This window comes from Sciurus carolinensis, chromosome 10, assembly GCF_902686445.1.
Source record: "Sciurus carolinensis chromosome 10, mSciCar1.2, whole genome shotgun sequence".
Classification (NCBI taxonomy): domain Eukaryota; kingdom Metazoa; phylum Chordata; class Mammalia; order Rodentia; family Sciuridae; genus Sciurus; species Sciurus carolinensis.
This window is the reverse complement of record NC_062222.1, coordinates 65,624,012-65,651,399: the sequence shown is the minus strand read 5'-3', so window position 1 is coordinate 65,651,399 and position 27,388 is coordinate 65,624,012. Positions and strand designations below refer to the sequence as shown.

The 27,388-nt window shown below is 34.9% G+C and overlaps 1 protein-coding gene across 6 annotated transcripts in view; it reads right to left on the bottom strand.

The window, feature by feature from the left end:
• Positions 1 to 26,245, bottom strand: part of Snca (synuclein alpha) — a 112,715-nt gene extending 86,470 nt beyond the window's left edge. The window contains exons 1-5 of one of the 6 annotated variants that reach the window (XM_047566976.1): positions 24,994 to 25,069; positions 24,627 to 24,688; positions 23,337 to 23,481; positions 16,386 to 16,427; positions 9,769 to 9,911 (exon numbers count right to left, since the gene is read on the bottom strand). In XM_047566976.1, coding sequence (XP_047422932.1) covers positions 9,769 to 9,911; positions 16,386 to 16,427; positions 23,337 to 23,457 — 306 coding nt within the window. In that variant the 5' untranslated portion in view covers positions 23,458 to 23,481; positions 24,627 to 24,688; positions 24,994 to 25,069. Of the gene's footprint in view, positions 1 to 9,768; positions 9,912 to 16,385; positions 16,428 to 23,336; positions 23,482 to 24,219; positions 24,410 to 24,626; positions 24,930 to 24,993; positions 25,124 to 25,976; positions 26,117 to 26,168 lie in introns of those variants that run through there. The other 5 variants (XM_047566977.1, XM_047566979.1, XM_047566978.1 and 2 more) reach the window with 5 other exon arrangements.
• Positions 26,246 to 27,388: the final 1,143 nt, after the last annotated feature.

Below are 27,388 nucleotides of genomic sequence, written 5' to 3'. Positions count from 1 at the left end.
TCCTACATTTAACCTGATTAATGAGACACTATCAAAAATATCATGCCATATTTGCATGTGAAGGGACACTAGCAATAGGTGTTAGTACATTCACAATAAAATGGGCACATAAAAGTATAGCATTGTTCTCATGTTGCATTCAACAGAATTTTAATCTATGTTAAGCATTTATGTATAAATAAGTCAATTGCACAAATACAACTTCTACCTGTTTACCGATGTACCTCAAAGCAATTCTATCACCTTATACATTTCTCTAACAAAAAAAGACTATCATCACAATCAGTTCCTTGAAGTCTGAAATTGTGCCTATATTCATACATATGTTTCAGGGTTGTAGTGTTTACAAATTACTAAGGACCAATCCTAGGACTTGGGGTATTTTTATGTCTGTGTAAACAGCTAAAGTATCATCTATATGTGTGAGGTAACTTCACAGTCTACTGACAAATAACATTTATTTAATACAACTTAAAGTATAATGATATTTGATATATTTATTGAGTATGTATAATATTTATGAGAGGCTAGGTGTCTCTCATCTGTAACAACACTCTTTGACTTTCCCAGAATAAAGGCTTATTAACAAGTACATGTTGTCCTCAGAAAATAGAGATGCTTCTTTTTTCCAGGGGTAAGAACATTAGTCTCCCTGCCTGGACTACATATTTCCTGAAGGCAGAACCCTCCAGTGTGATTTCCTTTTGCATTCCTGAGAGGACCACCAGAATGTCCAGCTTATATGGTCAGTAAATGATTAAATTCTATCGAACATTAATCAAAACATAAAAATAAGCCTATTTTCCTTATCACTTAATTGATGTAGTATTTTTCCCATTTAAACCTTACTAGAGAAGAGTCATTAAAATCCATGATTCATCCATATTGAACCCAGTGAAATGCTGTCAGATAAAAAGAAAGGTTATAATAGATGTGTTTCTAAGTGGGGACAATTTATGTACCATTAGTAGACTCTATATGAGTATAATATAGATGTTTATTTACCACATTGCAAAATATTACTGATTATGTATCTTTTGAAATAAACCAGTTAGGTCACTGTATGCTTTAAGATTACAATGTTATTAGTACACAGTTTTCCCATAACAAATATAAATCAGGCAAGTCACTGGGTCACAAAGCTAACTTTAGTTGAGGTTTAAAAATACCTAATAGTCATGTTGCTTATTTTCTGAGGTCAAGCACATAGACAAGGATCAAACTCCTATTTATTTGAGACAATGTATTGTATCAATCATTATTGAACACTTAAGAAGAAAACTTAGTATAAATTAAAATATTTCACAAATCCTTATATTTCTTAGTGCTACTTTCATATTTATGATATTTAAAATTATACCTAATGATCTGTGTGCTTTTTCAAAGAAATCTCAAATGTTTCTTGTGACCTGTGGCTTCTTTGTGAAACAGTGAAACAGCTCTGGGCAGCATACATCATCTGATAAATCATATAATCAGAAGGTCTATAACATTCCAAGTGTTTAAAATTAATTTGCATGGCAATCCTGATAAGTCAAAGGGAATAAGTAAAAGGATGTTATAAATGCTATAAATCATAGTGTCAATTCTGGCAGTTTCATTCTGCTTTCATTTTCTTCATTTAGCACACATTTGGTTAGTGATCTTCTTAAGAATTAAGTTTGGATTACACAGTAGGAACATTTCTATCTACTGAGATCAATTGTTTTAAAAAGTGTTTATTATATATAGATTTAATTTTTGAAAACTAGCATTGCTTAAGAACTTCTTTCTGATTTAAAAAAAAACAAATAATACCACTAAATCTGGAAATTTTAAGTATCTAGGCTTATAGATATTTCAAGATTATTTCCTTTAGAAAATGATTAATCATCATGTAGATAGGTCAATGCCTATGTGGGGTAAGAAAATGAAGATGAATGGTATATTATTTATCAGGCAGTGGTTTCACAGATTAGTCAGGACTTTCACACTTTAAAAATTCAGGAAATTACAAACATTTAAAAATCTCACAGTTCAATTCTCCTAGAGCATTCCTGATAGCTCATTTGTTTAGCAATCAGTTAGCAGCAACAACATGCAAAATACTGTTGAGGGGTTGGGATGGATCAAATATTACAGTGATTAGCTCTACGTCATATACAGTGACACTACAAGACAACTCTGATGTCAATAACTTTTTTGTGTAAGCAAAAGCAAATCTTGCTACAAGTAAATCTATCTTTCTCAATTGAAGTGGAAAAGGTAAATTTTATCCATATAACAACTCTATTGGTTTGGACTTGAAATTTCTACAAATGTATTTTTAGCTTGTTTCTACTGTGACAATCAAAATCAAGTGGTGGGAATTAATTATATGACTGATAATATCTTATACACAACAGTAAAAATATATATTGAAAGATTTATTGTTCTAATGTATTAAATAGAGAAGCTAATAGTATTTGATAAAACAAAATCTTAAACACAATCTATCATTTAATCTAGTATTTTATGATTAGAAAGTTTTACTAAGGGTGATTGCATTTGTATTATCAAATCTACAGTTATTCATTTTGACTGATTAGTTGTTCAGGAGTGCTTTTAATTATGACATATTTGTAAATTTTCCTATTTCTTCTTGTTATTTATTTCTGGTTTCACACTATTTTGATTAGAAAAAATGCTTACTATGATTACAATCTTCTTAAATTTGGTTGTTTTGTGGCTTAGCATGGTTTATGCTGAATACTATTCCTTGTCCACTTGAAAAGAAGGTGTACTCATTACTGAAATGTTCTGTGCATGTTTGTTAGATCCATTTGGCCTATAATGATGTTCCAGTCTAATGTCTCTGTATTAACTTTTTTCTAGTTGGTCTATCCGTTGTTAAAGATGGGCTACTAAACTTGTTTACTGCCTTTAATCATCATTTCTCCCTTCAATTTTGTTAACATTTGCTTTATATGTTTAGGGGCTCCAATGTTGGCTGCATGTATGTTCACAATTTTTATATCCTCTTGATAAATTGGTCACTTCATATAATATACAGATTACATACATATTAAGTATCCCTTATCTGAAATACTTGGTACTAGAAGTAATTTAGACTTTGAGTATTTTCAGATTTTGGAATAATACTACATGTGTTCTTAAAAGCTAAAGTGAATTTCTTATATGAAGTATTTAGTTGGGCCTTTTTTTTATTCATTTGGCCATATTACATGTTTTGATGAAAAATTTAATCCACTTACATTTATAGTTATTAATAGGTAAGTACTTCTTACTATCATATGGACATTTCAAAAGATGCAGAAAAAGTATGTGACAAAAATCAACATTCTTTCATTATTAAAAACCCAAAAATTAAGTATGGAAAGACTGTACTTCAACATAATAAAGTCCATACATGATAAGCCTACAGTAAACATCACAGTGGTGAAAACCTGGGAGTTTTCCTTGAAGATAAAGAGAGAAGAATGCCCACTCTTGCCATTTATATTCAATATAATATTGGAACTGTTAGCAAGAGCATTTTGACAAGGAAAAGAAATAAAAGGGATCCAAACTGGAAATGAAGAAATGAAATTGTCCCATGTCTACAGATGACATGATCTTTATATATATAGACAGAAAACCCTAAAGTGCCCACTTAAAAAAAAAAAGAAAACAAACATCTAGAAATAATAGACAAATTCAGTAAACTTGCAGGATACAAAATCAACATTACAAAATTGGCAACATTTTTTAATACTAACAACCAATTATCTGAAAAAGAAATCAATAATACCTTTTATAATGACATCCATAAAAATAAAATACTTATGAATAAATTTCACCAGTGTTTTTAAATACCAGTACTCTGAAAACTATAAAACATGGATGGAAGAAATCAGTTACAAATAATTAGAAAGATCACCTGTATTCATTGATCAGAACAATCAATATTGTTAAAATGTCCATATTACCCAAAATAATCTAGAGATTCAATGTACCTTATATCAAAATCCCAACAGCATTTTTCAATTAGAAAAGAAATCTTAAAATTCATATAGAACCTGAAAGAGCCAGGCACAGTGGTGCCCGCCTGTAATACCAGTGGTTCAAGAGGCTGAGGCAGGAGGATCTTGAGTTCAAAGCCAGCCTCAGCAAAAGCGAGGTGCTAAGCACCTCAGTGAGACCCTGTCTCTAAATAAAACACAAAATAGGGGTAGGTATATGGCTCAGTGGTCGATTGCCCCTGAGTTCAATCCCCAGAACCAAAAATAAATAAATAAAACATAAAAATAAATAAGAAATCATAAGGAACCCAAAAGAGGAGCCAAAACAAAATATTCTAAATAGCCAAGCCAATCTTGAGTCACAAGTAATCGCAAAATCATATGATAGCTTTGTAGGTGATTTTTAAAAATACTGTAAAGATATAGTAATAAAAATGGCAGTGCACTTTCACAAACAGAACATATATAGAAAAGAGAACCCAGAAATAAATCCATACATTTTGCAAACTATTGATCTTCAATAAAGATGCCAAGAACATACAATGGGAAAGAGGTAATCTCTTCACTATCTGGTGTTGAGGAATCTGGATGTCCACATGAAGAAGAAAAACAAATTGGACTCTTATCTCACTCCACATGCAAATATCAACTCAAATGGATTAAAGACTTAAGTAAACATAATACCCCAAACTATAAAACTACTAGAAGAAAATAAAGTAGAATCTTCCAGGATTGGTTTGGGCAATAATTTGGGGAGGTATAACCCCCAAAACATGAACAAAGCAAAAATAAATAAATAGAACAGTATCAAATATAAAAGCTTCTACACAGCAAAAATGATCAACAGAGTGAAGATACAACCCATGAAAAAGGAGAAAATCTTTGTAAACCATGTATCCAATGGAGATTAATATCAAAGGAACTCAAAATATAGAAGAACTCAAGCAAAGCAGTAGCAAGAAAATAAATGCCTAATTTTAAAATGGGCAAATAATCTGAATAGACATTTCTCAAAAGAAGACATACAAATGTCCAGTAGGCATATGAAAATGCTAAACATCACTAATATGTCCAGTAGGCATATTAGTGATGCTAAACATCACTAATCATCAGTGAAATGCAATTCAAAAATCACAATGAGATAGCACTTCATACTTTTCAGAATGTCCTTTATCAAAAAGACAAAAGATAACAGTGTCAGCAAGAATGTGGAGAAAAGGAAACCCTTTTACACTGTTGTTGAAAGTGTACAAAGGTACAGCCATTACGGAAAACAGCATGGAAGATACTAAAACATCTTAAAAACAGAACTACCATATCATGCAGCAATCACACTCCTAGGTATATATACTGAGAAAACAGAATCACTATCTTGAAAAGATATCTGTACTCCCACATTAACTGTGGCATTATTTTTTATATTCAAGATATACAACAAACCTAAGTGTCAATTCACAGATGAATGAATAAAGAAAATGTGGTGAACACACACACAATGTAAAATGATTCAGTCTTAAAAAAGAAGGAATCCTTCCATTTGCCACAACATGGATAAACCTTGCGGATTTTTTGCAAAGTAAAATTTTCAAAGCCAGGCACAGAATGCCCAACACTGCATGATCTCTCTTCTATGTAGAAATTTAAAAAGTCAAACCCAAAGAAACAGAGTAGAACAGTGGCTTCCAGGGACTGGTGGATAGAAAGGAATGGAGTCAAAGGTATGAAGTTCTGTCAGGTAGAATAAATAAGTTCTGGAAATCTAATGTACAGCAGGAGGTGCTGTAGTTAATACTACTATATTTTATACTTGAAATGTACTAAGGGAGTAGTTTTTAAATGTTACCACAAAAAATAAAATGATAATCATGTGAGATAATGTATATGTTAATAACCTTGACTGTCGTAATCATTCAGCATGTACACATACATCAAACTCAGAGGTTGGAGTCTAGCTCATGGAAGAGCCCTGCGTTTAATCCCTAAGACCACAAATAAAAATAGAACAAAATCTTCAAAAAAATTATCATATCATACTCCATGATATATATATATAATTTTATTTATCAATCATACCTTAATAAAGCTGGGAAGAAAACACTTTAGGTAGCTGTGGTTATATCTTTCTGTTAACATCAAAAGTAGGGAGAATACACCAAAGCAAGCATTTCCCAAAGAAATAAATGTAGCAAATTAAAAGAGGAAAATAAAAATAAACTACTGGAGCTCTTAGGTTCAAATAAAACAAAAAAAGAAAAAAAAAAAAGGGAAAGAGAGAGAGAGAGACAGGTTGCTTATCAACCAGCAAGTTGTAAGCCAGATACCTTCCAGGGGCATAAGGGGGAAACCAAAGCCATCACCCATTTTACAGCATTCCTGACCCTAAAGAGAAACATCAGCCACCAAAAGAATAGCACAGCCATTGGTCTTCTCCTGCAAGCCAGGTGTCTAGTAGCCCTAACTATCACAACCTTCTTCCTCCAAATTTCTATCATATTGCAAACAATCATTATTTCTTGAATAACAAGCATTTACAGGAGAAAAAAGAAAGAAAAGAAGGAAGGGAGGGGGTGGCGAAGAGTGGTTGTTAGCTTTTCATTGCAGTGACCAAAATACCAGACTAGGACAACTTAGAAGAGGAAAAAGTTTATTTTAAGCTCACACTTTCAGAGGTTCAGTTCACAGTTGGCCAACTGCATCACTCTGGGCCAAGGTGAGGCAGAAGGGCATGGCAGAAGAAAGTTTTTTAGTTCACGGTAGCCAGGAAGCAAGGGGAGAGAGATCAAGGTGTTGGAGACAAATATAAACCCCAAAGACCCTCTCCCAGTGACTGTTTCCTGCAGCCACAACCTGCCTGCCTATAGTCACCTGTGAACATCCCTAAATTAAACCAGGAGCCTTTGGGGGATACCTCATACCCAAAGCACAACAGAAAGATAGAGAAAAAGCAAAGGGGTGGATAGGGGAGGGGAGAGGAGAGGAGAGGATGAGAAAAGGAAAAAAAAGGAAGGGAGACTTATTTCTGTTCACCAGGATCATTCTAATTAGAGTCTGAAAAATAAAATTATTTCAATTTTCATATGAGGGGTTGGTTTATAGCTCAGTTGGTAGAACACTTGCCTAGCAGGTGTGAGGCACTGGATTCAAGTCTCAGGACCACATATAAATAAATAAATAAATAAATACATAAATAAATAAAATAAAGGTCTCATCAACAACTAAATTTTTTTTCCAAATTTCATATTGAATAACTCAATAATTTCATTTATACTCTTTAGAATTTTTGGCCACAAGTATGGGTGTTTATTAGAATATTCCTTGAATCATTATAGAAACTCAGAATATTATTGCTAAATTTGGCTTTAACAATTTTCCAGTAGAGCTCCCTAGTACATGAGAAAGGGTCTTAAGAGATCTGCAAAAAGGTCATCCAGGCAATTAGTGACCAAGCAGAATATGAAGATCAGGCATTTTAGCTCCCAGTACAATGTATTTTTTCCAGAGACATGCTATAATTTCCAGATTTTATGACCTCATTTCCATATTAGAAACTTGTTAGAACCTGTAGTACCCATAAGAGAAATATCTCCAAATGGTTTTTTCACATCATTTAGATTTCTGCTTTAAACTATTAAAATAAGTAGGAATGTTTTTAAAGGGTGAAAAAAAAAGCAATTTTGAAAATGATGAAGCACTCTCACACCCCATTTGCAATTTGCATTATATATGGAGGCAAAAAGGAGATGGTACATGTTTGCCTGATTTCTTTGTATTCTGAAGCAATGAAATTCTCCAGTTAAATCTGGTTGTCCACCTTTCAATTTACAAAGACTCAGAGGAGTTTCACTATTGAGGGATTTGTTGGGGGAGTGATACAGTAGATGGATAAACACTCTGGCAGTCTACCCTGCCTGACTGTGCAACCTTGGATATTTACTTCTTCTCTGTGAATTTCAGTTTTCTCATCTGTACAATGAGGAGGTTGTGTGTCTGTCAATGGATGTTCCTTTAGACCCTTTGGTGTATATATGTGAGCATGCATTTTTCTGAAAAGATGTTCTATAGCTTTTATTAGATTGTCAAAAGAAACTGGGACACAAAGCAAGTTAATTGCCTCTGTATCAGTATCTGAAATCCCTCCTAACTTCTGAAATGTAATAAAGCTATAAATATAATTTCAAATGAGAAATAGGAATCAGTGTAACTATTAGCATGAATAAGATTATTTGAAAAACATTCTGTATGAAGGTGCAGCTATGGTGAACCATACATTTAAATGTTAGTTGAAGGAATTCTCTAGAAGCTCAGTCCAGATTTTCCATGATTACCATCAATTGCCCCGACGATGGAACTACATGTGGAAAATCTATATCACAGAGTTCTAATCCTGAATCTTTATTATCAATATTTATATGGCCTATCAAGGTAGTCTTGCTACTTGGGATTATATAAGGAGCAGTTTTACACACACACACACACACACACACACACACACACACACAGAGTCTATCCACTAAAAGCTCTTTTCTCACAGTTTGTGGATGGACATTTCTCACAGAATGTCCATCCCCAAACCACTTTGATTATAACCTTTGAATGGATGGATGAATAACTGATGTTTTTATAGAATGCATATTTAAAAAGATTCAGAAAGTCACTCTGCTTTTTCACATATTTTCTTCCTTTCACCCTTCCTTAATTTAATAAAATTTATTAATTATCTCACATGGGCTGGAAATTCTCCTGGACCCTTCTCAAATATCTGTGAACAAAAAAAACATATTCAACTCTCATAATCCTTAAGGGGAAAAATGAAATAAATGACATACACAAAAAGTAAATTATTATTTTTAAAAACAGTAAATACTTGGGCAAAAAAGGGAAAATAAGAGAGTAGGAAGATTGACAATACCACAGGAGAAATTTCCAATTTTAAATAGGTCAAGGCAGGCTTCACCAAGAAGGTGTCATTTAAAAAAGACCTGAGGAGATGAGGGAGTGAGCCAAGTATGTAATTTTGAGGAAGAGCTTTCTAGGCAGAGAAGGAAACAGAGCCAAGGTATGCTTGATTTGTTCAAGGAATAGCAAGGAAGACACTGTGCCAGGGAAAAAGCAAAAACCATCCTGTTGTTGTGATCATGAAATTTGTAAAATTTCATCTTTGGTTCACACTTCATATTCTATTATTTCTGTATTTAAGACGATAATCATAAGACTTCATAATCCTACTAGAGTCCCAGATTTATCAAGATATGCCAGGTTAAATTCTTCTGAAAATTTATGAATCACTCCAGAACCATAATCTGATTAGTATGCATTTTAAGTTTCTCTGTTCCCACCAACATATATTTGTAATAAGCTGTTATTTGATATGCAAATATGCCATTTAATAGGAGATGATGTCACTGTATAGTAATCAACTAAAAGATACTCATTTTAGAAACTGAGAGCTCAGGCACAAAGAAATCTGTTATTCCAACAAAGAGAAATTCCAAGATTCATAGTTAACATGAAAGCACCCATTCTTTCTGAAATGCCACTGGTCCTTTTGGCATTTACTTCATTGTTCGTTTCTTTAACTTCCTTCCAGAAATTGAAACAATCATGATTACTGTACAATTTACATGGTATTTCTCTGTGCAAAAAACAAGATACACATATAGTAATTTTTTATGAAGGGAAGGTCATGCAGCCATCCCTCCCAGCAAGCATCTTATTCCTGTCTCTTCCCTCAAGTGAAAATGAACCATGACCTCATGATAAATACAGCATAAAACGTGGGCAACCATACCTTGCCCAGCTGGTCCTTTTTGACAAAACCAGTGGCAGCTGCAATGGTCCCTGCTCCCTCCACGGTCTTCTGGGCTACTGCTGTGACGCCAGTCACCACTGCCCCTCCAACATTTGTCACTTGCTCTTTGGTCTTCTCAGCCACTGGAACAAGTCAAGAGCAACCACAGATTAATGCATGGTAGAATGACAGCGATGTTACTTTCTGCTGTCAACTTCTACACATCTGTATCTACATAAGCCATAGATGATGAAGGAATCAGAAAAACAAAATCCACCAAGATTTCAATCTTTGAATTTTTTTGTAATTATGTATGATACTAAAAGGTGCTTCAAATTTAATTATCATGAACATACCCTCATTAGCAATATGGGTTTGGTTTATATTGAGGAAAAGTTTCCTAAAGCAATACTCTAGGGTTACAGTTAAATCAGTCTCAGCATGAAATTTATTTCTTTATTTCATTTTCAGTGCCAATTCTTTGATCTCATTCAGCAAGTTCATTTTCACCCCACTTCCAAAGTAATATAACACATACTACTTACAGGTGGAGCATTACTAAGCCAATGATCTAAAATTGGAAATGCTCCAAAATTCAAAAATTTGGGAGCACCAACATGAAACCACAAGTGGAGGATTCCACACAATGAAACTTTGTTTTGTTGTTTGTATAAAATTACTTCCGCATTTCATATATAAGGTATATGAAACAAAGGAATTCTGTGTTTGCAGTTGGGTCTTGATCAGTCCCTTTCTAAGATATCTCATTATTTATAGGCAAATATTCCAAAACCAAAAAAGAAAAATTGAAATTTGAAACATAACTGGTCCTAAGCCTTTCAGGTTAAGGAAGTATACCTGTTACTCAAACATGTTAGAAATAAACAATAACAGAAGGCGACTTCTATCCTTTTAGAAAACAGAAGGGCTCTTAGTAATAAAATTCATTTTCCTTAAGTTTAATGGGAAAATAGGAGCTAGGCTTTGAGTATGATAAGTTTTATTTATCACACAATATGATGATTCAAAAAAATTTTAGCATGTTAAAAACTTAAGAGAAGTGTTAATAGTGTAGATTGAATTTGTAAGTACAGATTTTAACTTCATATCAAAAATTCTCCAAGATATCAAGAAACTATATCTAATTGCTGAATAATATTGCCATATTACTTCCACAAGGTTGCAAAGAAAGCTCCAATTAAAAAGAAAGTTTATTACAATTAACTGAAGAAATCTATGGGGAAAAAAAAAAGAGATTCTGCTTTTTTTTATTGTAAACAAATGGGACACATGTTGTTTCTCTGTACATGGAGTAAAGGCATACCATTTGTGTAATCATAAATTTACATAAGGTAATGTTGTTTGATTCATTCTGTTATTTTTTCCCTTCCCCCCCAACCCTCCCACCCCAAGATTCTGCTCTTTTAATATTTCTGAGGTCAGTAGAGAAATGAAATAGCTCCTCTTCATGTTAACCTGTTACATTTGTGCCCACAAAGCCTGAGTGAGGTCTTACATCTCATCTACATGTATGTCATGTTTGTCTTTTCATTTTGTCTCACAAACTTATCCTCTGTTTTTTCCTCCAAAATTAAGGAATTCTTGCTTTTGAGTGCTTCCTCAGTCACTCTCCTAAACAAATAAAGACACATTTTCTGATTGTGCTTTATACTCTCCAATTAAACCTCAGTATGATGAACCCAAAGAGTTACACTATATCAGCTCTTAGGTGTTACTCACATGATTATTGTACCATACAGAGTTGACATCATGAGTTGGAGAGGCTAATAGTTAAACACTGTGAACAATTCATTTGTTTTCAAATGGACCCCTGAGGTCATAGAAGCCAATGTGGTCTGTAGGGACTCCTTAGTTCAAGCAGTGTGGGGAAGCCTGACGTGATCACAAAGCTTTAAGCCAAGAGTCCACAGCCAGTGCTGCTCTGTATCTTCCTTTCAGGCTAGAACTTTGTAGGTTACCTACTGTCTCCCTGCCCCTTTTGGGACATGGCCGATACCTCCTGAAGAGGAACAGCAAACTGTAATTCAAGTTCTATTCAAATGCCAGTGAAAAGCTATCCTGGCAATTTTATATTCTTTAACATTCCTGGAATGTCGATCCTTTAAAAATAGTGAATTATATGTTTTAAGTTGTAATTTCTTTTCTTTTCCAAGAACACGAATAGAAAATTTTGCTCAAGAAGAACATTTTCTTGTCATAAAATCTCAAAGCAAGACAAAAATAGGTTTTGCTTTTTCTACAGACTCATAGTTTTTCTGCCAGCCATGAATTTTACAGTATCTAGATAATCCTTTATGTATGTATAAACTTTAATGTATTGTTTTAACACAAATAAATTTCACAGTAAAATGAACCTTGTATGTTATTATAATTGCACAAGGCTTTATTATTGTATCAGTAAATAAATTAATTACACTACAAATGACAGAATGTTCAGAAAGCAATCACAGACACATCTGAAGAGATTTTTGTAGGAATGATTTCTCCAGTAGGTTCTGCCCTGATGTTGACCTTATTATTCCCCCCATTAAGGTCTTTTAGACTGTTTCTCCACTCACTGAGATCCCAAAACAAAAGGAACAGGGAGAAAAGCAAATTAGAAAATTTGGATTTGATAAATGGTATTTAATTTTAAAGGAAAAGAACTTATAACCAGGACCAGGAAGGATTATTTTCTTCCCAACCAAAAGATACTGTAATATTTTGAATTTACTTATGTTCTTCCCAATGTGCCAGTCTTTCCCATTTTTGTACGTATAGCTCCATCTGGCCTGACGCCTTTATCCCACTCCTGTTCATACAGCAAACTCAATTGCTTTTGCTGAAACTCAGCTCAAATGTCATATTCCATTAAAAAAATTCTCTTTTCCTAAAAAGGGTCTCTTTTCCTCGCCATGTGACCTCAAAAGGTTTTAGACATCCTCTACTACTGAACTTGCACCATAATTATTAATTAACTACTATGTCTGCTCCTCTTCGCCCTCCCTATTGTGAGATCTTTAAAATCAGGGCTCCTGCTTTGTCTTTTCCTATATTATCCAATGGTAGACAGTCAATAAGTAATTTGGAATGCACTAAAAGGAATCTTGTGTCATCTTAAATGTTTACATTAACTTCAATCAATTGATTTACATTTTATTTAGTTAATTTAAAGGTAAAATTCTAAAATGGCAATGTGGAACCAAGTTTTAAAGTAAATCTAATCGTTGACAAAAAGAAAACTATAAAGTAAGAAGTTCTTGTTTGAATTGGTACACAAATTCTAGATTACAGAAAAATTAATTTAAAACAATTTACTAAGGAATATTAAATCATAACATGTTGAAAATTAGTTGTAGTATGTTTTATTATAATGTAATAAATTTTCATTCATAAGAATCAAAACCTTCAGAAAATCTCCAGTGTTAGACATTTTGTTACACCATACTTATATGAAAAAAAAATCTATATGTAAGTGACGGGGTGCATGTGTGAGTATAAATCTCTGTGTGTGTAATGTGTGCTGTGCACATGTGTGTGTGTTGCTATTTTGTTTTATTTTGATGCTAGGGCTTGAACCCAGGGGTGTTTTATTTACCACTGAGCTACATCCCAGCCCTTTATGTTATTCACTGTGAGACAGTTGCTTAGGGCCTAAGTTGCTTAGGGCCTCACTAAATTACTGAAGCTGGCTGGCTTCAAGTTTGCAATCCTCTTGCCTCAGCCTTCTAAATCACTGGGATTACAGGCATGTGCCACTGCACACCTGGCCTATCCTAATTTATTTTTAAAGCATCTCTCCAAAGATATGTCTTTCGGTTAGTACAATTTGAACATTCTCATATATTCTTTTAACATGATATATCAGTTAACAACTTAATAATTTTCTGAGGTCCGAAAGCCAGGATTAACGGTGAAGTTTTCTTTTTTTATTTTTTTACCTTGAAATTATCTACTGGGAGAACTTATTTCATTTAGATTTTATTGATAGAAAATCCCTGGCATAAGTTGACTGAAATCTGTATTTCTGCACAAGCAGCTGACGAGATGAATCTTGGAGAAATTGTCTTTTAACATTTGTGGATAATGTTCTGTACTATAAAATATTTTCTTGCTTCCCTAAATAAAGACCAATAACAATAATGAACATTTATTTAACAGTTATGATGTGACTATATAAACATTTTAGACCAATCATAATAAGCAATCAGTTCTCTCTCTCTTTATACATTGAGGTAATTATCACAAACTTACATATTCTCATAATTGGAATTTGGGTTTTATAGTAAATACAACAAATTAATTAATGTGTTTATCTCATGTGGAAAAGGAATAGCACTTATTGCAGCTGGTTACTTGAAATGCCTTCTGAGAGTCAGACTAATTACGACATCATTTTTGATATTCTGCTACTTCCAGGGTCATTAATGGGTACAGTGACTCTACTAATACCCAAGCCCAAACCACCATATCCTTGCTGCCCAACAGCCTTTCCCATAGTTTTCTGTGAAACACTTGTCTCTTTTGACCCTATAATTATTGAAAGAAAATTTCAAGAGTCAAATGAGGTTGAAAATCCCTGGGTTAAACTATGTTATGAAAATTTTTTTACTGAAGAACAATTCAGATTCTTCAATATGCTAGTGAATGGATTACATTATATAAAGTTTCCAACACTACAAAACCAGAGAAACATAAGCTTGTGGGCAATTGTACTTCAGAGAATATTTTATAAAATGTTGAGACTCTCTCTCTCTCTCTCTCACACACACACACATATGCAAACATACACTCATAATTACATTTTGGAAAAGACTGAAAATTTCCAAACTTGTCAACAGTTATCCTTGCAGCTCATCTTCATGGTTTCTTTTAGAAATCAGTATTAGTAAGCTTCTGTGATTTTCACCAGACTGAAATCTTGGTACATGCTGTCTTCTTTCTAAACCACATGATTTACCCTCGACTGTCATAATGGAACAACATTAATCTAGGTTGGCTCTCTTCAGGTAGTATTGCCTCTTCCTGTCTGCTATCCAGTAGTTATAAAAATCATGGTTAATAATATTTATAGGAGGTCCATGCAAGGCAATCAATGCATTGCCTTTACTTGCCTAGTTCTCTGCATATACATAGTCTCAGTTTTATAAAAAATGTAAATTAAAAAGACATATGAGCTGGGAGTAGTGGACCACACCTGTAATTCCAGTGGCTGGGGAGGCTGAAGCAGGAGGATCCCATGTTAGAGGCCAACCTCAGCAATTTGTCAAAGCCCTAAGAAATTTACTGATGGGCTACTGTTGTGGCTCAGAGGTAGAGCATTCGCCTAGCATGCATGAGGCCCTGGGTTCAATCCTCAGCACCACAGAAAAACAAAATATAAAAAAGAAAAGAAATTTATTGAGAACCTGTCTCAAAATTAAAAAATAAAAAGGGCTAGGGATGTATGTAACTCAGTGGTAAGTTCCTCTGGACTCAATCCCCAGTAGCGCCTCACCAAAAAAAAAAAAAAAAAAAAAAAAAAAAAAAAAAAAAAAAAAGGCATGAAATGCTTTTCTTCACATGCTATAAAATTGTTGTTCAAGAAAGAAATGATACCTGTATAGTACATACTATTTACTTTCAGTTTTCTAGATGCTTTGTCTATATCAATTCACAATTATCATACAGATGAGTAAATTAAATCACACAGAGATTAAGAATTATGCAGAACATAACACAGTTGGTGAGGTATAAACATAAATTTGAACCAAAGAGGGCTCATTCTAGTGTTTACAGTCTTAACCACAAACTCTGTTAAGATTCCTGTTTCATTTTCCTCATTTTCATTTTATAATTTAGTGACACAAAACACGTTATTTCTGTGAGGCATTACTATATTTAATGCTTTCTGATTATATGAGGGATGTTTCTGATTGTATCTCATTTCACCACACTTAGGAAAGAAAGCCCTCATAACATGGAACAATGGCAGTGAATCTACGGGATAATTTGTTAAATTTTCATTCTCTTTTGATATTTCTATTTCTATCATTCTTATCCTCATTTTCCTCATCCTTATCATGACCATCATTTCTACTCTTTTTTCTATTTTTTAATTGTAAATCTTATAGATCTGTTCAAACTATTGACAAAATTAAGCCAAGTAGAGATAAGTACACTAAGCCATTTATAATCACCTCAAGAGCATTTTCTACTGTACTCTGAATCATAAAAAAATATAATCAGTATAATTTATGGTCAGAGTATTTTATTGGACTTTTAAAATTTTATGTTAATGTTTTGGTAAATAATAACCTTCCCATTTGATTAATGCTAGCAGTTTGCCGATTTTTGGTTGTAATACTCAAATGCCCAATGAGTATAAATTAAACATAGCAGGTCAATTCAAAGTCTTAGCAATTCTTGGCTAAGTATATGTCTTACTTGTTTTTCATAAATATAGATAATTAAAATACTTCATAAATAAGTTTAAATTAGGTTGATGCTCTCTTAGCATGCTCCTCTACAGGAAGAATAGTTGTTTACAATTACATTCTGACTGATCCATGCTTGTGCCCTACTGGTTACCCTATATTTTGAATGTCATCCCTGTATATAAGCCTCTGAGAGCTTACCTGTTGTCACACCATGAACCACTCCCTCCTTGGTTTTGGAGCCTATAAAACAAATAAATTCAAAACATAAGTCTCAAACCATCCTTATATTACTAGTTAGTCAGTTTTAAATATAACCAATTTAAAAATCTCAATGTTCGGATGCCTATGTGTAAAGATATCCCTGGGAATACCAAAAATAAAAACTAAACTAAGCTGGAGGAAATTGAACAATCACTACAACAAACAGAAGAAAACAAAGCTAACAGGAGGACCTTTCCAATTAAGATTTTAATTGGAAAATTAAATGTGGAGTAGGGAGAGGTTGATCAGTGGGCATTAAGTTGCAGTTAGACTGCAGTAAGAAGTTCTAGCATGGTCCTGCAGGTGGAGTGATTATAGATAACTACTGTGCATTATATATCTCAAAAAGCTAGAGGAAGGGATTTTTGAAAGTTTTCACCATAAAGAAACAATAAATATTTGAGATAGTTATGCTTAAGCTGATTATATGATGTATATCAAAACATCACATGGTACCCTACTAATATATACAATGTTGTGTTTTACATATAAGTTAATAAAATACACTCAATTAAAAGATGAAAGAAAAGACTTGGACATGAAATGACTTTTTTTTTTCCCTTTGCTTTCCACTTCATAAGTCCACATACCAAAAAAGACAAAAAGTGAGATAACACTGGAGTTAGTGAGAAAAAGATTTTAGATCCAGAACTGTTGAAGCTACAAATGCACAGCACAATAGATTGGATATCCCAGGAAACCCAGATGGAAGGTGAAAGAAGGCAGTAGCATTTGTCGAGCAGCTATTATGTAAAAGGCTTATTAGATCTCATTTAATCTTTATAATATTCATGTAATAGAAGTACATTTTGCCCATTTCATATTATGAGAAAATTAAAAACCACAGTGCTTTTCCCAGTGTTATAAGTACAGACTTATAAGCACATTGAAACTTGGTCCCTATGTAAAGATAAGAATTTCCTCCAAACCTTGACCATTACTGAATTTACAAAGTTTTTACATATGCATTATTGAAACTATGTTTCTTAATTATTTCATTCATAACCTCTCTGATGTTGCATTTTTCAGTATAGTTCACACTAGTTTTTTTAACTAAAAGGTTTTTGAAGAAAATAGCTATGATAGATTTGAGATTCATTTAAAAGTTATTCTAAATCTCAAATAATGTCACTCTATCAAGATCTAGAATATAAGAAAATGAGGACATAAAAGCTGACAAGGATTAAACCTTATATGTGAATATTAAGGTAATTATTAGTCTTCACTTTGTAAAAATGCACTAAATTTTGTAAAACCCTTACTGCGCATACAAGAAATAACTATCAATACTTTTTAAAAGAAACAGGAAAAAAATGCAAGGGAGCCTCAGTTTCCTTTTCAGCAAAATTAGGGCTGGGGAGATAGCTCAGTTGGTAGCTTGCTTGCCTTGCAAGGACAAGGCCCTGGGTTCGATCCCCAGCATCGCCAAAAAAAAAAAAAAAAAAAGCTGTTCCTTTTCAGCAAAATTAAGAGATAAAGTTAATCAACTACTCGCAAAATAAAAGGCTCTTAAAATCACAGAGAGCAGAATATGATTATTTAGTGGGAGCGCTGGTTTTAAAATGATGACCATCAGGCCAGAGCAAATAGTGAGAAAACATAAAGTACAGATATTTAAATTTTTAATAATTCTCATGAGCTCATGCAGGTAATTCACGAATCAAATTTTGAGAAATGTTTATCTGAGGTTATTTCTAACTCCAAATTTATTTAAAATTTAGAAGACTTTTATGATTTAAGAAACATGATCAATAAGATAATCTAAATAAATACACAATATCATACTGAAAATATTGAAGATGTTTGAAATATATAAATATGGCATTAAGTGAATTTTGCATGCTTCATATTTGCACCTATATTTTACAAAATAACCAAGTGAACTTTTTACATTTAATAAAACAAATATATTTAAGAATTTTCAATTTTAATATAAAAACACCCCAACGCAAATGAAACATGAAGCTTTATAGTTAAGAATGTGGGTTCTGGATTCAGCATGTCTGGGTTTGAATCTTCATTTCACCACAAAATAGGCAAATATACATCATTGGGTCTACATGATGATAAAAGGAGATAATTCATATGAAGTTCTTAAGGCATGTTTAATATGTAGCAAATACTTGGTAGTGATAACTATTATTCTTCATATATAATGTTTGCAAAGGGACTGGCAGTTTAAAGCAGAGGACAAAGCACCCAATTGTAAATGTCATAAAAATGAAAATGCATGATTGCTAAATATGTCAAAGTATGTGTTAAAGCATATTATATAATATAATATTCTAGACAAAGTTCACTTTGAATGGTACTGTGACATTGTGAGATGCACAAGTTGAACCAAAGCTGTGTAAGTTATCTTAATAATTAATGAGGGGAAAATTACAAGTAGTCAATGGAAAAATATATGATTGTTTTATGACCTTTGTGGTTGAAATATTTTAAATTCTCTTATTTATAAACAGAGAAATGAAAAATGTTAAAATTTATTTAATTTACTTTTAAAATTTTATTTAGTATACCATAATATAAAATATTAAGAATGAAAGTGTTTTATTTCTTCATTAAAAAAATTATCAAAAGTAGTTTAAGTTGGGCATGTTGGCACATTCCTATAATTCCAGCAACTGGGGAGGCTGGGGTAGGAGGATCACAAGTTTGAGGCCAGCCTCAGCAATTTAGTGAGGCCCTAAGTAACTTAGCAAGACCCTGTCTCATAAATAAAAAATAAAAAGGGTCAGAGATATAACTGAGGGATATAACACCCCTGGGTTCAATCCCCAGTTTTGAAAAAAAGGAGTTTAAAACAGTGCTTCCCTTCTCATTGCATAACTTCCCATTTGGGCATCTTTACATATCTTCCGAAAGAATCATCATAGTCTTTCTAAGTTTAGATCAGTTTCCATGATGTTATCCTTTGCACTTTTGATATCATAATATGTCCCTGATAGTTTCTTTAACATTAGGTGTTTATGTGGCATCACCTCCTCCGATAACACCTCAACCCACCGATCCCCTTTCCCACGTACCTGATATGCTTCACTTTCACAGAGTGTTTAGACAGCATATCTAGAGTCTCTTGAACTACACTAGTGACCACACTCCTGTGGTCAGCCATTTCTTCTATAAATCAATGTGAATTTGATTCAAATTTTACTTCCAGCATTTTCCACTTCATTTATTTGCTGTACTTTCATCTTTGTTGGCCTGTTTGCTGTGCCTTTATGCATTTCTGTGAAATATCACATGGACTGATCACTAGGAGACAAGGAGGCTACATAACTACAAGTGTTGCTTATGCATGAACAGAATGACAAAGTGACAAATCACTGACAAACTTTAAAAGTGACGTGATTTAGTAGTTGACTATAATGCATTTCTGTTATTTACGTAATGATAGGGGGGTCGAAGAGCTAGCAGTAAAGTTTATGCCTTATGCAATTACTCTCAATTTATGTACTGTGGTAAATAAAAGAAATTTAAATTGTGCTGTTAGGGGACAGGTGTGACTTTGTGTTAACTGGAATCCATGTATACTGGAACAATGCACAGTGAGAACTGCTTGTATTTAAGAGAATATTTCTCATCTCTATCCCTCACCCTTACTCCCTGCGCTCCACATTTTTAAAAGTATATTTACTTTTTAAATAAATATTTGTGGAAAATTTTAATAGCTGGTCTGATTTTCCCTCTCTGCCTCCAAAGTACCTGAGAATTTGACCCTTGATTAAATCATGGAATGTGCCTAGAATCAAAGACAAACCAGAGTCCTTATGAAAAAAAAAAAAAAAATATATATATATATATATATATCAAACCAATGATCTGTTTTTTGCTGTCATAATTGTTCATTAGTAATCTATAATTGATTACTAACCTTAACTCATAAGCAATCTCTAATTGATAAAAGATACTACAAAATAAGTACCAAGGAGCTACATGACTGCAAGATTCCAAAGCTGAAGGGCTACCAGAGCTGATGGCCTCTCTGGGCTAAGGCAGCCCACAGCTCCTCTATCTTGCCTCTTACCACCTCACAAGGGTGCAGAGTGGATGAGGTCACAAGTAACACCTGGGATTTGCAAGAGCTCAGCTGTACAATTTTTACACATGCTGTGTTGACTTTCTCAACCTGCGAGGTGAAAGCATACTGTGACTTGAGCATTTGAAATCAGTCGCACTGGTGACCACATTACTGATTGAACACAACACTAGCAGAGTTGTGAAGATCATTATTTTCTTGCATTTATTTTTATAATACTTTACATTATATAAAGAAAATCAAAGTTCTCTGCTTTTGAATTTGAATCCCAATTTATAATTTGTGAGTCATGTGACTGAGATTTGTGTCTATTAAACTGAAGTATGTTGATTGAAAGTTTTGGTACACAGATATCACCAAAGGAGGGGGAAAAAAGTATAAAAATACAACTGATCATTATGGTCAATCTTCAATTATAAAAAAGGTAGATTTTTACAAAAAAGGTAGATTTTTAGGCAAAAGTGTATTTTATAAAGGAATGATATTACTTTTCTTATGAGGTTTCTGCCAAACTTCTTCAGCCAAAAGTGCAATTATACATCTTCCTTTGATCACTTCTAGTCTTTCAAACTTGTTATTAATAATGGTTTTTTTGATGAAGGATGAAAAGATAAGAATAAATCATGTTGGCGAAGCAACTGCTCTCTTGGAGAATTAATCTGATTGTAATAATGATGGTTCCTATCACTAAGAGTATGCTCAATTACTCATATGTCCTGTTTTATTATGCCATTCTCACAAAGACTCTGCAAGGTAGTTGTATTTTTCTAGATCATATTTTTACAAATGAGGGAAGTAATACTCAGAAAAATGAAGTAACTTCACCAAGATACTAAAGGTAAGAAGTGATATATTTGAACTAAAACTTAGATCTGTATGATATCAAGTCCATGTTCTTTCCACTTTCAACCACAGCCTCTGGGTCAATTCCAGTCTACTATCCGTTTAGGTAAAGTTTTTTGAAACACAGACACACTAATAATCACCTATGGTTGCTTTCACTTCAACAGCACAGTTGAATAGTTGAGACTGGGATCTTAGGGCCAAAGCTATTACTATATTATCTTTTACCAAAAATGTTCACCAACCCCTGGACTGTGTTTTTAGGTCTTCACTTGGTCACTTTTTATCCTAAGTCCTATGTACATGTTCAACTTCTAATTGGACTTCAGAATATAACCAACACATAATTTATAAGGTATACTATGTATTAAATATCACAATAGATATTGAACATTATCAAAATATTTGACACATAAACATATTACAACATTATATAATCACCTAATAGCAAATAACAGAATTAATCTCCGAAAAATCAAAACATTTTATTTGCCCAAACTCATAGCAATGAAAACAAATAAGTGTTCTAAATGACAAGATCTATTCATTACCTGAAAAAGAGCAATACATTACATCAATATTCAATAGTTTCTGTGTTTGTTACAAACTAATGGAGTAAATATTAGCATCCTAAAAAAGTAACATTAAAGAACAAAATTACTAAGTAATTGATGTCAAAGAACAGTTGCCAGCCTGAAATTGCAAAACATCAAAAACAGAGGATATATAGAAAGATAGCAATTACCTGTATGTCACTGATTCTGTATTTCAATTTTCATTTAAAATACATAATTCACACTTCACAAAAAATACCTTGAAATTAAACTCATCAATCTATCCCCTCTTGTTCACACTCATTTCAAAGATTTTCTGAAAATATCTTTGAGGCAAAGAAAGAAATTTTAAAAAAGATTTGTGCAAAGATTCAGTCAATTTACAAAAAGAATAAGTAGAAGTGATCTGCTATAAACTTTAATGAGAAGCATTCATAAAGTGGTTTCAGATTATAAAGGTTTCCTCTGCTCATCTATGTTGGATTGACACCATAGATTTCTTTAACTCTATAAGCCTGGAAGTAGCATCCATGCCATCTATGCCACCCCAGAGACTCATCCTCTACCTTAATTGCTCATCCTGTAACTCCTGCCATGATAGTTGTCACCAGAGAACACAGAGGAGCTTAGAAGAGCTGAGTAGAAAGAGGAGAGGAAGAATGTGTGTGTGTGTGTGTGTGTATACATGCGTTTACATGCATGTCTGTTCTTTCTCTTAAAGAATTTGAAGTGTTTTGTAAAATAACATCAACTAAACACAGTTTCAGATAGAGGAAAGAGAGTCTTGGTGTATACTCTAAAAATGCCAGATATTAATCTCCTTATTTGTTATGTATCATTCAATAAAAGAACTATGTAAACATTTTGATGATAATAATAGCACCCTCAAGCACTTTCTTGAGTAGTTAGTCCCCAGTGTTCACAGCGACCAATGATGACTAGGAATAACTAGGAAAACTGAACTGTCCTTTCCCTTCTAGTGCCATGGTAGGTCCTTTTTTATACATCAGAGGACCATATTAAACTCTTATTATAAAATCAGAATATATTAAAATTAGCAAATATCATTCATGATAAAAGAAATAAAGGCCCCATAAATGATTCTTATTCCTAAGAATAATGTTTGATTTTTGGAAGATTTAGAGTTTTAAAAACTACCCTCTGAAAAAGTCACTTATGCACAGAAACATTCATTGAGGAAGAAATAAAAATCCTAATATTTATAGAGAAATGATTCTAGGAAAACAAAAGATTAGCCTTATTTTTTACTATTTGCTAAAATACACACATTCACATTCACCTACCTATGTACAGCTATGACTCATACCATCCTCTTGAGAAGTGATCACGAGAAAATGAATCAAGCAAGAGATACCAGCATTTAGAGTATCAATCATCCCGAGTCTTCAGTGATGAATAAATATGAAATGACATTTGGGGTTTACATACCTACGTAGAGAACACCCTCTTTTGTCTTTCCTGCTGCTTCTGCCACACCCTGTTTGGTTTTTTCAGCTGCAGCCACAACTCCCTCCTTGGCCTTTGAAAGTCCTTTCTTGAATACATCCATGGCTAATGATTCCTTCACACCACACTGGAGAACACAAAATACACTTCCAATGAGAACATTTGGGCAAAAACAATCCAGATTAAAACATCCAAGAAAAAAAAAAAAAAAAAACACTAAAAAAAGAGTAGAAACTCCCAAGCATGTGAGACTTTTAAGTATACCCTCATTTCAATTATAGGACAGAGCAGTGTTTTCAGCTTTTGTATTAAACATTAACATCTCCCATCCATGTTGGCTAGTAAAAGTCTAGTCACCTAAACATAGATTAGGATGAATCATCTGAGGGGTTCTTATGGCATTTCAGAAGTGGGATTGCCTGAAAACATGGACCCCTCTTTTTCAACTTCCCAGGGTCCCCAAAAGGTAATAGTAAAGTTAGGAGCATGCTAGAAGAAAGAAGACAGAAAAAAAAAAAAAAAAAAAAAAAAAAAAAAAAAAAGGGAGGTGGAGGCTTAGGGTCAGGGGCTTCCTCAAAATGAATCCAAGCAGAGGAATCATAGGTTGATCCAGGAGAGGGGAGGGAAGAGAACTACCCACTCGGGATGTGGCTGAACTTCAAGGTAACAGCTAACCAAAAAGCACTGGTTCTCATCCTGCGGACCACCCGCCTGTGCCCTGGGCTACCCACTCAGGGCAGGTCCTCTCCACCTCAAGCGCAGACTCCACACCAATGCCAACCAACCGAGGGAGCGTGCTCAGCTAGAACGCGGCATCTGACCTTGAGCCCAGCACTTGTTAACCCCTCACCACCTGTTGACTTGCCTTCTCTGCACTTCCATTTAATTATTTGCCAAATGCAGTTTCCTCACTTTCCAGAGAAAACTGAGAAAGCGGGCAGCAGGCGGGGGAGTGGGATGTGCTAAGAAAAATAAAGTTGCATGTTCACGCATCCATCATTCTAGCGTTTCCGCCAGCAAAAGCGTGTTCACGAGGAGCAGCCTGACCTCTCAACCTTTGGGAAGGAGAAGCGGAGAGTGCAGGAAGCAGGAGGAAACACGGATCAATTTACTTTCCAATCAAGTACAAAAATCCCGACGCAGCGGGACCCCAACGCAGCACCGAACCACCTCCCAGGAGTCCACGGTGACTCCCCTCCCACCAGGTTGTCCCCCTACACAGAAGCCAGGATTTCCAAAGCTGGGGATAGGGGTAGATCTACAGGTACTTACCTGTGTCCCTCTGCGTCTCCAGAACTCCAATTCCTCCTCCTTCTCTGTTTTTCTTTTTAAATCTAAACAATTTCCAAATATTATTTAAATAGGTAAGAGGGAGGAAAAGGAGCACGTAGGAAGGGCGGAGGCGGTACCAGGAGAGGGACGGTCCTCGGAGGAGGCTGCTATCAGCACAACACAGGGACAGGAGCCTGGGGGCGTGGGAGGCAAACCCGGGAACCTGTAGTCGAATTGCCACTCCCCGTCCCCCACACAGAAGGAGCCGAGAAAAAGATACAGAGGGTCGGAAGGGAAGGCGGCAGAGAGCGCAAAGGATGGAAAGGCGGGGCTGGGTCCCCGAGTGCTCTTTAAAGCCAGCACGCACCTCACTCCACGTCGCCGCGCTGGGTCACTAGCCCCCTGGCTCCGGGCCCCTTCTCGTGGTCTCGGTCTTCCTCCCCCAGTCCTCTCCCTCCTCCTTCCCCGCGGCTCACCGCCTCCACAGCTGATTTGTCAGCGCCTCTCTCCGCCCCTCTCCCCGCGCTCGCTGCTTTCGCTGCCGCGTGCGCTTCGCTCCTTTTCTTGGATGGAGATGGGGATGGGGGTGGGGGAGCAGGTTGTACCTCCTACTGCGGCCCCCCTTAAGGTCCCGGGCGGCTGGCAGGTGGGATGTCCCGCGCTTCACCTCCGTTCAGGGTCATGGAGGTTTGGGGGGCTATCGGGTACCCTAGGCTTGGACTCCCGTCTCCCCCGCGTCCCCACCCCCTCCTACCCTGTCTTCGCCTTTCCTTTGGTTCCTTTTGGGGACCCTCTCGTCAGAGTCACCACTAAAGGCAGTGCCTAGCTCTTGGAAAGATGCTGAAGGAGACAGGCAGCTTCAGCAAGGGGGCTCACAACCGCACCGTCAGGAGCACGTTTCCTCGCATCATTGAAATTTGATAAACAGTCGTAAGACACAACGTTAAGGGTAGCTTTTGTTCAAATATCCTTAAGATTTTCATTTGCTCTTGATCTTGCATGAGCCCGAAAGGGTCCCGTGGGTGGAGAGAAGACGACTAGGGAAGAGTTACAGGTCGAGGAGGCAGGAGGAAGCTGGGCAAATCCTATACCCACCCCACTATCACCATTTTCTTTTCCACCAATCAGCGGATGCCAGACGCTGATTTTTTTTTTTTTTTTTTCCATCTGTGGAGCAAGAAATAAATATTCCCCAGCCGTCGAAAACAAGCGATCATAAGACATTTCCTACTCGAAAAGGGACCTTCTTTCTGACCCAAGTACAAGGTCTAGGAGGAAAATCCGGTGTGGTTTTACCCTCCTGGAGCATCCTATCCAATTTCCGAAAGGCAGATTCTGTACACCACTCACCTTTCTGACTTCTGGTTCTGGTTGCACTCGGAGCTGACAGCCCCCGCTCCAGTCCCCGGCACGCGCGCGCGCGCGCACACACACACCACACACACACACACACACCCACACACACACACACACACACACACACACACAGACGTACAAGCGCGAGCTTCAAGACAATCTTTGCATCGGTTAACACATTTTCACCTCTTTCAGAGCTGAGTGGAGAACAGCTGTTCCCGGATCCCACCGGAATGGAGAACCAAGCTCCTCCCTCCAGCAGAAAGCCTTTGCTTCCTTTGCCTGGATTCTGAACATGTGTTGAGTACTGGAAGGAAAAACAAGTTTTTGCTGTATTTTAAAATTTTGTTTCGTCTTTATTTTTGTAGAAAAAAAGGTTTTCTCGCACTCTTTTATTCTCATTTAGTCTCTAAATTTTGTGTAAAATGAAGTTTAAGTTTTATTTAAAATTTAAGTCAAATGAAGATATTTTAGATTGTATTAGACCAATACAACCTTTTGAAACCACAAGGGAATAGAAGTAAATGATCATGTATTAAACATATAGAAAAGATACATATACACACACACATGTTTGTAAAAAAAAGACATTTATTGCTCAAATTCTTTCACTCAGTATGCCTTTTAAAAAAAAAATAGCCTTTCTAATGCAGTGGTTCATATTTTGTTTTCCGAGGATCACAAAAAGAAGGCTGGGCTTGGGAACTGGTTGACTCTCTAGTTTTGAGGACTTGTTATGTTTTCCTTTCTCCACTTTCCCCTCAGATAATTCCTCTTTTCAACATTTTATTGTGGAAAATGTTCAAACACCTACCAAAGTATAGAGAATAAAGGACTCCCACATGAATATCACCCAACTTCCACAATTTCTCAATGCCAGGTCAAACTTGCCCCATCTGTATGCCTATCCACTTTATCACCTCCAACCCCTCCCTTTTTTAGCAAATTCTAAACTTTACATATATCTTTTCAACTGTGAACATTTCAGCATACATTCATAAAATATAATCATTTAAAATGACAATAGCATTAGGTGATATTTTAAATTAAAGTACGACTTATTTAGTGAAATGCTCATTCTTAAGTGCCTTTAAATCAGTTTTGAAAAATCTTTCACATTAGTGTAACATCACTTTAGAGACATAGAACATTTTCATCAGTCCAGAAAATTCCTTTATACCCTTTCAAGATGTGCATCTTCTAGTTGTGCATATTCCATAATTAAAAAATCTCATGACCTTTGTTTTGTACCTCTTTGATGTTTTTTCACACCACATATTTGTGAATTTCAATTATGAAGTTGCATGGATCACTAGTTTATTCTTTTTTTCTTTTTTAATTTGTTCTTTATATATATATGAACAGTAGAGTGTATTTTGACATATTATACACACATGGAGTATAAC